General features: G+C 40.5%; 1 protein-coding gene across 4 annotated transcripts in view; it reads right to left on the bottom strand.

Moving 5' to 3' along the window:
- The window catches only part of ptprub (protein tyrosine phosphatase receptor type Ub), a 199,682-nt gene that overhangs the window by 50,984 nt on the left and 135,390 nt on the right, over positions 1-13,308 (bottom strand). For all 4 annotated transcript variants that reach the window (XM_055013822.1, XM_055013823.1, XM_055013824.1 and 1 more), the window contains exons 8-9: positions 5,668-5,985; positions 2,854-2,963 (exon numbers count right to left, since the gene is read on the bottom strand). In XM_055013822.1, coding sequence (XP_054869797.1) covers positions 2,854-2,963; positions 5,668-5,985 — 428 coding nt within the window. The remainder of the gene's footprint in view (positions 1-2,853; positions 2,964-5,667; positions 5,986-13,308) is intronic.

Genomic DNA, 13,308 nt, shown 5'->3' with positions numbered 1-13,308 from the left:
AAGGAACTGAAGACCAGAGTGATGGAGAGGAAACCTTCAACCTCAAAGATCTGGAGATCATCACAAAGAGGAACAAAGTCCCAGTGGAGACACGCAGAAAGACTGTTAGTGATTAGAAGAAACTGCTTGACTGATCTGGTGGCAAATAAAGGCTTAACCATTGATCATGATAGGATATGCACAATTTCGTAACTTTATAGTAAAAATAAAAACTAATTTTTCAGGAACCTCTTTAATACAACATCCTACCATCTTTTGACATTTATATCATTTCTAGCCAGAAGAAAATTATTGGTCGAACAAAAATTTGCTTTAAATTCAACTCTTGGCATGGGTATGAATAATGTTGGGCTTAACTGTGTATATGATTATGCATTATGTGCATTAGGCCAACCACACGTGTAATGCAAATAACCTGATAAATGTGCTCACCCAACAGTAGTCTCCTTTTCATCTACTCGCCTAAGCATACGGTTCATGTATGTTGTTAGTATTAACAAGCATTAGCGCTTTGCCACCTGTGTCAATAGCTCTGTAATCATTGCAGATGTATTCCAGCCTCCAGAAGATACAGAGCTGGTGTCTAAACTGGGAGTGTTGCTGAAACCGTGAGTATCTTTTTAGGTTAGCAGCCACTTTTATTAATCTGCTGGAACTGCCTTTTCATCTGCATAGAGCTTTCATTTATTTCGGTTGAATTACTCTTGTCTACTGTCCTAGTGAGTGGATTGTATAAGTTACCATCTGGCCCCACTCAAGTGTTCTCTTCCTGCTTCGACGGCCGTGTCAATAAGCTTTTCTTCCTCCATGACCACTAACCAGCTGCCTGTTAATTGCATTAAAGTTCTCCTACCGAGGTGACTCATGCAGGTTGTCTGACGACAGCAAAGTTTAATTTGAATTTGTAGCAGAATGGTCCCCCTTGCACCCTTGTGGCATTGCACATTCTGGAGAGCTGCCGCCTTGGATGGCTGCCAGAGTTCATTGTCACTCAGAATCTCAGAGGAAGATTCTGTCAGAGGTGACTGCAGGGTGTCAAGCTCCTTTTATCAGGATGCTTGTGTGGGCCATGTCGCATCCTTCTGCACGTGTGTGATCCACATCCAGGTTTTACTGCACATATCATCTCCAGTGATCATCCATTCATTTGTCCCAGCAGTTATGGTATTGTGAATGTTTGAGTTTTAACTTTTCCATGCCTCAGTAGGCTTCTCATCTGTCATGGCTTTTGTTTAAAAGATCCTTTCAGTTGAAAATCTGTTTCTTTTTTTAACCATGTTAACATATCCATATGGTGTTTCTTTATATGCTAGAAGACACATTTTGAGTAAAGTAAGCAGTCAACACCATGTCTAAGCATTTCCACCTAGAATCAGTAGGAGTGGATTATTTTCATGAAGAAACACAAACTTCTAAACATTCAATTTTGATACACAGAGTTTTCAAGGGTTTATCAATGACAAGAGAGAGCCTTTAACTGTGTTTTTGAGTGGGAGTGCTACATAATATTAAAAAAAGTTTGAAGGATCCTTTCAAGGTTTTTATTTCAGGTCTTCCAAAGCCATAAACACAGGAGCAAATGGTATGTTTGTGTGTTTATTTGCACTAACTTAGGCTGCAAAGCTAATTACCGGCTGACTAGGTAGCTTCCTACAGTGGCAACCTAATTGAGTGCTTGGGCCCCCCAGGGCAAACGCAGGAATTAGCTAAATACACTGTGAGGAAACACAAGTTACATAAAGAAAGGTTCAAGATAGAACATCCGTCGTGAAATTTTCCCCAACTGTGCGGCAGTCAGTCTTTGATGCTGCTTCATTTGAGTTTTGAACCACTGAACAATTTTTGGTGTTTTATTTGCTCCCGTCAGATTTTCACTCACTGTGGGCTCATTTTTTCACTGCTATAAAAATGATGCATCTCTATGGAAACAGCACAATCATGGATAGAAGTAGAGAGTACTCAGAAACGTCTCTTGTATACAAAGTTGCACAAGTTTCTTTGATTTTGTGGTTTACAAAAATTGAAAAAAAAAAAAAAAAAAAAAAACAGCAATCAAGGACCTACAGGTGTTTCCAGTACTGGAATACATGTGGCTCAACAGACTATATTTTACATTTTACTTCTTACAACCTCTACTTTTTCAAGCTTCTCAGGACATCAAGATGTTTCACCATGCTGAATGTATCCTCCAACAACTCACTAACAACTTGCTCCACTGCACACCGTTTCTGAGATATACTGCACTTCTTTTATTGATAAAATATGTTTTATTTAGCTCTCAATCCCTCTCGTCATCTCCTCCTGGCTCTGTGTAAACACAGCCGACAGCTCATCTGAAAAAAGTGTCTGGATTTGTGTCACGTAACTGTTAGTCAGTCAAGGCTTCTCAGTTGCACCGAGGAGCAGAGAAGTTTTTTATTTTTTACAGGATCTAGTGCAAATATTTAACTTATGGCACGTAGATAAAAGGATTTTGATGAAATATCACAATTTTGAGCTTAGATTTTATTAATTTTCCTGATGTAACTGTCATGTAGTACACATGATCAGTTCAAGGACCATGGAAAAGTCAAAATCACTTTTGTTTTTTTCTGTTTAAATAGATTCTGTCGCTGATAAGGGTGCCATTTTGGTGATTTATTGTAAAGAAACCTGCCTCTTGGTTTTGAGATTAAAGATTTAGATAGAGGCTTTATCTTGCTTGGCAATGGATTTGGATAGGTATATATTTCAGTAACAACACCTTGTCCAAGTTAAAAGTCAAACATAACATTTATGCACACCTATTAATTCGATTGTCCCAATATGTAGGTCAAGCTAGCACGTAATCAACAGAGAAATTCATTGTCTCACCTCATACTGTGTAATAAGGCCGTTGGGCTCAACAGGCTCCTCCCACTTCAGGAAGATCATGTCATCCAGCGGGGTGAAGGTGAGTGACTCCGGTGCAATGCCTCCGGGTACTATGAGAAATTGTCAGAACAAACATTTGTCAGGGAAATTGAAGTGCTAATCCCACAATGAGCGTCTAGCATCAACATCACGGAGGCGAACGTCACAGCGGCCCAGAACAATGCTCAGCAGCCAGAGAGCATCAGATAAGGCTGCAGTTAATTTATGAACTGCATAAATTATGTAACTACAACACAGGCAGGAGCAAGAAAATATGAGAGAAAAAAAACATTATAATTTTATATCTATCTCCAATCAGAGTTTAAATGTATTGATGAATGTGCCAGTTGCTTGCTAGTAAATGTGACTGTGAACGCCCCAACATTCAGCTGTTTTTTGGGCCATTCAGTTTCAGTCCACATCCCCACGGTCTGTGTGAGCACAGTACAGAGGAAGACTGTTATGTGAGATTCAGGCCGGGGGCTAAAGCAAGAGCCAAACAGCCGAGTCGACTGTTATTTTGGAATTGAGTTAGTCTGGAGGACAAAGTTGCTTATTAAGGCTTTTGGGGGGAAAAAATGTTTATAATTGGCGTATACTGTATGTATATATACATATATTCGTCTTTATCAAAGCAAAAAAAAAAATTCACTTGCTATCTGGCTCTCTGTTGATCTTTTTCATCTTTTTTTCTATGTATCTCTTTCTGAAAAATCTTGTTTGTGTAGATTTTTTCATGACAGAATTGATTTCTCCCCCTCAGCCGCCATGCTGACAACGTGCTGCAGCACAAAGGAATAATAGGAGATAAGAAACAAGCACAAAATCCTATCTCAGGATTGCCGGAGTCTCAGATATAATGTTTTCTCTTTTATCTCATTTTCATTTGAAAATGAAAAGGATCTTTTGTAATGCTGATTCAGCCTCGGTCAGACGGTCACCCTTTCTATACGAAAGACAGAGGCGCTGGCAGGAGTGTGTATAAAATACTAACAAAACCTGATTGATATATGGATTCGTGTATTTTATCCACTAATGTTACAGTGGATTTATGTTCACAGAAACCTAAAAGCCTCAAAATCATAACATATACAGGATAATCTAACAATAAATGTCTGGTAATGGGACGTCTTGTTCTGGATAGTGTCTGCTCTGACATTTATTGTGAGAACATTTAAACATTTTGAGATATTCTGGTACATTTCACACGTCACATTTACAAGACCAAGAGCTAAGAACAGACTTAAAACTGAACAAATGACACCCAAGTCTCTGTGAAGAACAGGCTGAGAAGGCAGTATTCATATGAAGCTGGATGCCATTTGGTCCTTTTGCATAACAACAAAACAACGTCAAGTCAAGCCACTGTTTTTTTATGTAGTGCAATTAAGAAACCGGCATTACAAATATAACCTAACAAGTTTAAATTTGTTATTTCTAAAAATATACCTGACATGCTTAAATGTACTGTCACAATTTACTGAACACTACGCATTGTTGTGACCATTCACATAATATACAATGCGATATTCAATGTTTTTTTTAATAAAATTAGATAAAAAGCAAAAAAAAGAAGCATCCTTTAAGTACTTCAAATGGTGTGTAAATACACTCAATTAGCAGTTCATTGGCTGCTTTAACCTTTTGAACCCCAAAACCAGCTGGTGGGTTTGAAAGTTGTGTTTATCTGTAATAAAACTGTCGAAATTACACCATTTATCAGAGCCAGAAAACGTAAAAACACAAAGAATTTCAAGATTTTTAACCACTTTAACTAATCATGTGTGATATGCAGTTTTGTTGGTTAAAAAAAAAAAAAAGAAAATCTTATAATTGTGATATTTCATGAAAAAATCCTTTTATTGTAAGTCTATTTAAAAATTCAGAATATGTAATTATAACAAAAAAATCTGTTGCGACTCAGTTGTGACCAACAGTCATCTAAGAAAATTATGCACTATTTGGTTGAACTGCAGGCAGTGTAAACACAGAGCAGATAGGAGCCAACCATGATACTCATTAAAAACGTAAGTCATAAAATATCTATGGTATTTAGAGTAACCATTTTTCTGCATTATACATAACAACTTTGGGTACTTTGTATGTGGTGATTCCAGGTTTTTCCTTTTTTGGGATAATCATAAAAATTTATGATACATAAAAATATGTTTTTGTTTTTGTTGTTTATTTGTTTGTTTTCTAATCAGTTATGGCACTGTAACTTTGTTAAACTGGCCAGAAGACACATTTGAATTCTCTCTGCTTCTAGCCATGGCTGTGCTGTTTCCATAGAGATGCAGAACTTTATATAGCAGCGACAGTGCATTAAAAAGAAGTGACAAGAGCAAAAAATTGCCCTGCTTGAGGTTCAGAGGGTTAATATTAGCAGTTACACTTCTACACACTTATTGGGGCTGTCTAATGCAACAGTCCTGAAATAAATCGCACTTTTACCAAGGTTAATACTGTTATATTTTTGTTGAAACTGCTGTAGAAAGGTAATGTCAGACAACAAACTACATCCTCTGAAATCAACATGGAGTTCAGTTAAAAAACAGTTTCAACAAAAACTGAAAATTATATCCTTAATAAAGTAGGAAATGATTTATTCCAGGAATGTTGTAATTGAAAGCATTAATATTTGCAAGTTGTACCCGATTAGCAGCTATTTAGGTGACAGTTTTCCCAAATGTTACCATTTTACAATGACACTTTTGACTTTCCTGTGCTGTGCTTTAACGCTATCCTTTTCTGTCCCCTGCTCCCAGAACTTACTGTCCTCCTCGGTCTGAAAGGTGACCTCTCTGCCCTCTTTCTTCCCCTCTGGGTTTGCCAGTGACAGACGGACATGGATGCCATGGTAGGGTGGCAGATCACGCAGCGTGAAGCGTGAGGCATTGTGTTCCACCGCCAGGCACTCGCGCACGGTGGTGTTGTGGCCTCCGCCTCCTCCCGCCATGGTGTAGCGGTAGCACAGGGACACTGAGTAGGTGTGGCAGCGTGTCAGGTTGAACGCCAAATTCTCCCACTGCAGGGACAACTGCCGGGACTGGATATCTGTCGCTAGGAGGCCTCGCAATGCGCGCATGGGTTCTGGGAGGGGAAGAAAAAAACAAGAGAGAAGAATCAGGACCCTCCTAAAGGCACAATATTGCATTTTAGAAAATAAAAACACAGGTAACTTTGCTGGATTGTAAAATACCTCATTTTAGACAGTAAACCCTGCCAATGACAGTGCTGCTGGTGTCCCAGGACTATGCTGGCAGTTTTTCAGCCCTTCCTCTCCTATGTGCCGCCATATTGCCCCACCACAACAGTTTGCTGCCAGCACAACACACCCCCGTCCCCGGCGGCAGAGCAGGAACGCATGCCAACTGCGCTAATTAATCGGACAGGCTGCGGGTTGCTGTCGCACTCCCACCAGTCCCCTCCTCCATGTCACAGAGCAAATTGACTATCCAGTAGTTAGACTTTCGTTGCCTTAAGGTTTGATCCGCACACAAAAATGCCAGCGCTATGCAAGGACATTCACTTCCGCTGGTCAGTTTTACTGCTGGGTCATCGCAACGGCCTGACGCATATTTTTAGAAGGCACCAAGTTAATTCTGGTCATTGCTGGGTTAACCCTGACTTTCACTGACTCATCCTGAAAGAACAACATCTCTGTCTTTGATATCCCCATTAAATCTAGTGGCTCACTGAAAGATACAGAGGGCCTCTATACACCGAGGCACAGACCAGCCAGTGTTTCAGGAGGACGTCCGAAACTGAACAGAGGCCAAGTTAAGCCAAGGACATCCTCCATATCAATGGAGGCATTTATCGGGGCCATTATTAACACAATCAATGCCTTTTTGTCAAGCAATATGCTACATAATGTATTGTATGGCTTTATTCTTTTAATAGGGCATGTTGAGTAATGGGCCAGGGAGGCAGGGAATGACAGCAGAGATATGGGGTACAGGGAGAGATCAGTGGAGTTTGAGGTTGCCGGCCAAGGTCTTCATTCGCTCACTGACTCGCACACTCAGAGGGATTCTCACCGCAGCACAGATTAGTGCAGGGAACTTAAATAAAGCAGTTAATGCATCACTGAGCAGGGGCCAATGCATTAAAACAAGAATTATCTAAGAAACTGGGTTTGAAAGGCGGTCTGTGCAAGGACACACAATCACACACTATGCACACACATTGGTTGTATGAAACTATTATTTAACTCAATGTCCACATCAGTCTTTTATCTATTTATCTCTTCTTCCTTTTTTATCCATTTTACATGAACACACACACACACACTCTGTTCCCAGCACTTGAAATTTTATGACACTTCCAATCTATGCTGAAGGCCTCTGCAGTCACCAGCTTTCTCTTTTAATTTGCCGTCTGGCATCTCACACTAGATAGAAATATGACCAGAGCATTGATCTGAACCTCAGCCAGACTAATGTGACAGCAGATAAATGGGTGGGCACAGTAATCGCAAAGTAAGAAATGTTAATGTTCCATTGTTCACTGTGACTGAGGATTGTCTTAATGGTGCAGTTGATAGTCTCCAAAGTGTGAGAGCTAAATAAAGAGAGGCATTTAACTGCTGAGTTGATGAAAGCAGCACCAAAGAGGCCACAGTGTGCTCATTATGGGCTTTCTCAAAGTGAACATTTGTGCCAGGCCCGGCCCCTTGCCTCGTCCAATTTGTCTGTATGCCACGAGCACCCACTCTCTGGCACCCTGTGGCATGAAAACTGCAGCCGTCCCAACATGGCCAAAAGCCCAGAGCACCATGTTGATCCCTGGAGATTAGAAGTTAGAGTGGATGTGACAGGTTCTGGTTTATTATCTCCCCTAAAACTGTGACATGGGACAGCAGAGCTGCCTTCGATTGCGTGAAGGGGATCTGCGTCAGATGGGAAAACCAAATTTAAACGGACATGCGCCCATAACCAAAGCAGCATAAATCCAAAACATCCCAAATGTGCACATATAGGAAATTCTGGCTCCGGATGGAAGACATGATGAACGAGATGCCAAGAAAGGCAGAGCACTTGTGTTCCTAATGTGGCTAATTTTAGTCGGGCTCCAGTGTTGGCTCCTTTTAGCAGAGCAAGAGCATCATGGGCTGGGGCTTTCCAGAAGGTTCAGTGACCCAGCAGCAGGTGGAGGCCCATTAACATAGTTTGGGGACCACCTGCAGTACAAATGTTCGCCTCTCCTCTGCGATTTACTTGAGGGGATTCAAGCTGTGCTAATGCACCGTGCTGATAATCACAGCAATGGCTCATCAAGCACACCTGGATGGCCATCAGAGCCAGGCGGAGAGCGTGTTCACATTCACGGCCATTAGTTTTACAGCACCCGCACCAGGACAGCTCGCCTCCACCAGGATGTGTATGTGCACGGTGGAGTCGGCTAGCCAACATGTTTGGGAAGGAGGGGAAATTTGCGCTACGACCACGGAAGAGCGAGATTAGTCACGGTGGCGAGACACCGCTCCTGGAGAGGATTTTCACTTTCCTCCTAAATACAAAGAGGCTCCAAATATCCCTTCTGTTCGCCGGATAATTACCACCTCCCCGAAAATCACCACAACAACCCGACCATCTATTCTCAGGCTTACACCTAATCAGGCCAGCAGCTAGAGGGGGACGATGAGGATTTCAGCCGTGGAGAGCGGGGTCAGTGGGACTAGTGTAGTCCAGATGGTTTGGAGGAAGGGTCAGGGGCGCTCTGGGAACCAGGAGTCTCCTGGAGGGTCACGAAGGTGAGGTACACCAGGTGGAGGGTTTACATCGATAAGTGTCTAAAGAACAGTCAGATACAGATGCACTACAAGGAAAACATTTCAGCTATCAGAAACACACAGCTTTGCAGCTACCTAAGTGCAAATACAAGACACACTGACAGGCAAAATTAATTTCACCTATACTCCCTTTGTATTGAACTAGTGCTGCATCTAAATGCCCTGTTTACCAGCTCAGCAAACACAGCAGTATTACTTATCCCACACATGGTTGAACAAGCTAATGTCACAGTGGTTGAAATGTAAATACATCATTAAAGGCTGAGTTTAGTGACTTTCACAAACACCGATACCAGCAACTGTGAAAGCAATTTCCGTACCTTGTGAATCCTCTCTCGCTTCACCTCTCGCACGTTGGCCCTCATTTTTACCTCTCTCACTTTGAAAAACTACCCTCTCCAGCACACACACATCCTCCCACACCACTCCTACTTGACATCCACTTTTTTTCTTTTTTTTTAACTTTTTATTGTGAATTTCGGTGTCTCCCGAGTTGGGGAGGGGTGTGCAGGGACTCGGGGAAGAGGGCTGTGAGTTCACTCATGGTGCCTGATGAATGAGGGGTGTCTTTGGCTGTTGGGAGAGGAGAGTAGCTTTAATATGTCATTGGAGAGGAGGCCAGGGAGGCTCTAGTGGAGCAGGGTAGGAAGATATGTGAGGGATGGTGTGTGGCAGGGGGAGACCATTGGGCATAGAGAAGAGTGATGACCATGGAAGGCACGAATCCACAGACTGCCTTTGGGTAACACAAAGCTCTCCATTTCATTTGTGCATGACTGTGATGCACACATTGCAGATTCAGGCAGTAGTAATGACTGCCTGCATCTTTTGTATGTGTGTGTGGATGGATTTGCAGCAACACAGTAGTCTCTATGCTCTATATATTTAAAAATAACCATGGGTGTGGCTCCCCGGTATGCTTCTCTTCTCCCTGGGTGTTCTGTGTCTGCACTGTGACAAATGGCAGAGGTGCAGAGATGTGAGCAGGGAGAACAAAATGCTAAACAAAAAAATAAAAAGCCTGATAAAAGGAGAACCTTAACCTGAATGAAAAATTATGTTTGTTTTTAAATGTTAGCTATTAGTTAGGGGATTGGAAAATTATCTGTCAAAAAACTTTGGCAATTGATTAATTGCAAATTGTAATTATGTAGTTAACCCTCCGAAATCACAATTTTAGTGGGTATGGAATGCACATTATGTCACGAAAATCACGAAAATTCCACCATTAATCAGAGGTACAACTGTCAGATTTTCAACTCCTGAAACTACTTATGTATCACATTATAAAAATGATTCAAATCGAAGCTGAAAATCATGACATTTCATCAAAACCACTTTATTCTACATGTTCCATTTTATTAAAATTCCAAAAATAAACCATTTTCCCAAATCAGATCCTGTAAAAAACAAAAAAAAATCGTGCTCCTCGACACAACTGAAAAGCCATGAATGACTCCAATGCAAGCTACAGTCACAAGACAAAAATTCTGTGACTTTTTGCTGAACTGCAGACTGTGTTTACACAGAGCAGACAGGAAACAAGCATTGAAAGAAATTAGAGAGCTTGAGAGAAACATAATACATACTTATACAAAAAAATAAAGGCAGCATGGCTTCAAAATGGTATACGGAAGAGGAAAATGTAATAAATGCCTTGTTTGTAGAGGCAGTAAAAATTTCAATTTATGGCATGTGGAGTAACCATTTTTCTTCCAGTATTAACAACACATGTAAGCAACTGGAAAGATGCTGTACCTATTGATTCATTTAATCTATAGTTTTTAAAAGCAAATAAAGATATTCTCCTTAAATTTTTTAAAGGATTTATGGGATTACAACGGTGTCACACTGCACAAAAGACATGTTTGAGTTCTCTCTCCTTCTAGTCATGGTTGTGCTGTTTCCACAGAGGTGCAGGACTTTATACTGCACTGAAAAATGAGCCTACAGCGAGGAAAAATGTGACATGAGCAAAAGAACGCCCACAAACTGCCTGGGATTCAGAGGGTTAAATGTTTTTGTCATGTGATATAGTAAACTGAACCTGGGATAACCTTAAATGACTGACATTAGTTTTGCACTCTGGGATTTTTGAATATATAATCAGCCTTTACAGTATTTTCTGATATTTTATAGACAACTCAAGGAAAGCTTTCACCTACAAATTATTTCCATTTACGACACTTGCCCAAAAAAATTTTAAAATCCTGTCTTCTTCAGTAAGATACCAAAGAAGACCCGCTTTAGGCTAGCTACTGCAGTCAGCCAGCTGTTATCTCTTAAATAACCGTCAAACCAATATTGCCATGCTGGCAGCAAATAAAGTCTCCCTTTTCTGTCTCCTCAGCTCCAGAGTTCAGAGAACACCAGTGATAACAAATGTGCCTTTTCTCATGAGATAAATTTATGCAGCGACTGAGTCTGAACTTGTCTATCAGCTCTTCTCTGATCGAATTTTACTAGATTATCGTGACCAATGCAGCCTCATAACGCAAGCCTCCTTTAAGTTATGTTGTAAGGCTGCTGTGCATCAGAACAATGAACTGAGGATCTTTATTAGAATTGCTTTATTATGTGCATTAAGTCCTACTTATAGGTGTTATCTGAACCTAGATTAAACATACAAGCGTTTATAGTTTAGAAATTGACGCAACACAGCTGCGGTGGTGAATGTGAACAGTTTGGAAAGAGGACCCTGATGCCTCATGCTCATGGTTTCTGTTTACCACACTTGCCTCCATTATGCTTGACTCTGTGTGCCTCACCTAAACACTGCACTCTGTAATTCAGCTAAACACTGCATGTTGTATAACAGGTCCTTTCAGAGCAGCATCCATGCTCAGTCCAAAAAAGCTATCTCATTTTCCTGCAGAATTCCAAACAGGACACAACTGACTAGACTCTTATCTGTCCAAAAACGGCAGCATACTACAAGATATACAGCTACAACTGGTGTAAAGCAGACAATAATCTATTATTGCGATTGCTCCCTGTGGACCTTTTTAGTGGGCAAACATGCACAGACTTACCAGTGGCGTGGCACTAGTTAATACAACAACAGGCGCATGTACTACAAAGCAAGTTCAGCATACTGAGGAAGTCTTTTCATTATCTGGCTTCACTAAGCCTAACAACTCGATAAGAAGTCACAGGAAGCTGGCTGTCAACTAGTTAAGTCGATCCAGGATGAGTGGGCTCACATGAAAGAAGCGGTGTTGGCTCCACATGATCAATTGCAAACATGGACATGTCCACAGCTGCATATTTCTCACTGGAAGAACAAACTATAATGCCAAAACAGGAAATACAAAAAAGGAATAAATAAATGAAACACAGCTGCTGCAACCAAAGCCAGGCAGGAAAGCTGGAAACAGGCTTATCAGTGTCAATGCTCCTTCATTACGGCACAAGTAGATGTGACTATAATATTAAATCAATGTGTTGCTTAGATCTATCCTATTCTTATAAGACAGTTTTAGCCTTATTCTTTCAGTTGAAAACCTGCTGATGTTAAATGGTCCTCAGAGCAAATAAAGAACAAATATAAAAACATCTTTCAAACTGGTAAGTGGGCTTAATGCAAATTTTATGAGGGCAACTAGTACAAAGATTTAGTGCCTTATCTGTCCCTGTTTTAGAATTATATCGCTGTATGGTAGAATAATTAAACTGCTTTAAATTTCTTGCTGTCAACAGGATAAAAAAAATAAAGAGACGAAGACTAGAGTCCTTTCAACTCTACATCTTTCTCTACATTTCTGTTTTAATATATATCTTAGACATCAATGCTTATTTGGGAAAGAAAAAGGTTTAGATGATCACCATCTTGTCTTCCTTTAAGTGGACTTTCACAATCTATGCACAGAGCTCCACAGGATGCACAGAAAGACATACGACCAGTCAACAGATTGTGTTTTTATACATGTTTATCAGTTATTTTGAACTTAATCTGATCCAGAGCAGATTTAGGTGTGTAGGATGAGTTAGCGTAGCGATGCAACCTGATAGAAAGTGAACCGCCATCATTACCCTGAAAATCCAGAGTTAAACCTATGTTAATTCCTACTTCTCAGTACAGAGCTCAAGTAGTGCTAACGCCCTTGAAACCCAGCAAAACATTCGCAGAGGAAAGAAAGAAGGAGCCTTCTTGCGATAAAAATGGATATAAACAAAACAGGATTGAAACTTCTTGAAACAAGCATTTCTCATTTTTGTCAAAACTCAAGGATACACACAATGAATTTTGAAAACTAACAGTGGATGTAAACATCACTTCTGCTTGTTTACAAGGAAACACCAGAGGGTACCTTTAAAAAAAAAAATACTATACAATATGGATGAAAGCTGGGTGGGTGTTTTCAGGCGTGAACGACTGAATAGTATATGGCAGTTTGCAGCAGCAACAGCAGTAATGTTTGGAGCTATACTAAATTATGTCAGTTTGTTTTGTTTTTTTCCTTTTGAAACACATTCAGCTCTCCAAGCCTCTATAAATCCTTAAAATGTAATATCTCACAAAGAAAAGTAAGAAATAAGGATCGACTGATAAAGGTTTTTCAGGGCAGATGGCGATTATTGGTAGTCACGATAGACAGATAACTGATATTTGGAAGCGA

This window comes from Amphiprion ocellaris, chromosome 9, assembly GCF_022539595.1.
Source record: "Amphiprion ocellaris isolate individual 3 ecotype Okinawa chromosome 9, ASM2253959v1, whole genome shotgun sequence".
NCBI lineage: Eukaryota > Metazoa > Chordata > Actinopteri > Pomacentridae > Amphiprion > Amphiprion ocellaris.
Note: the sequence above shows the minus strand (reverse complement) of the source record. Positions and strands in the feature narration are given on the sequence as shown.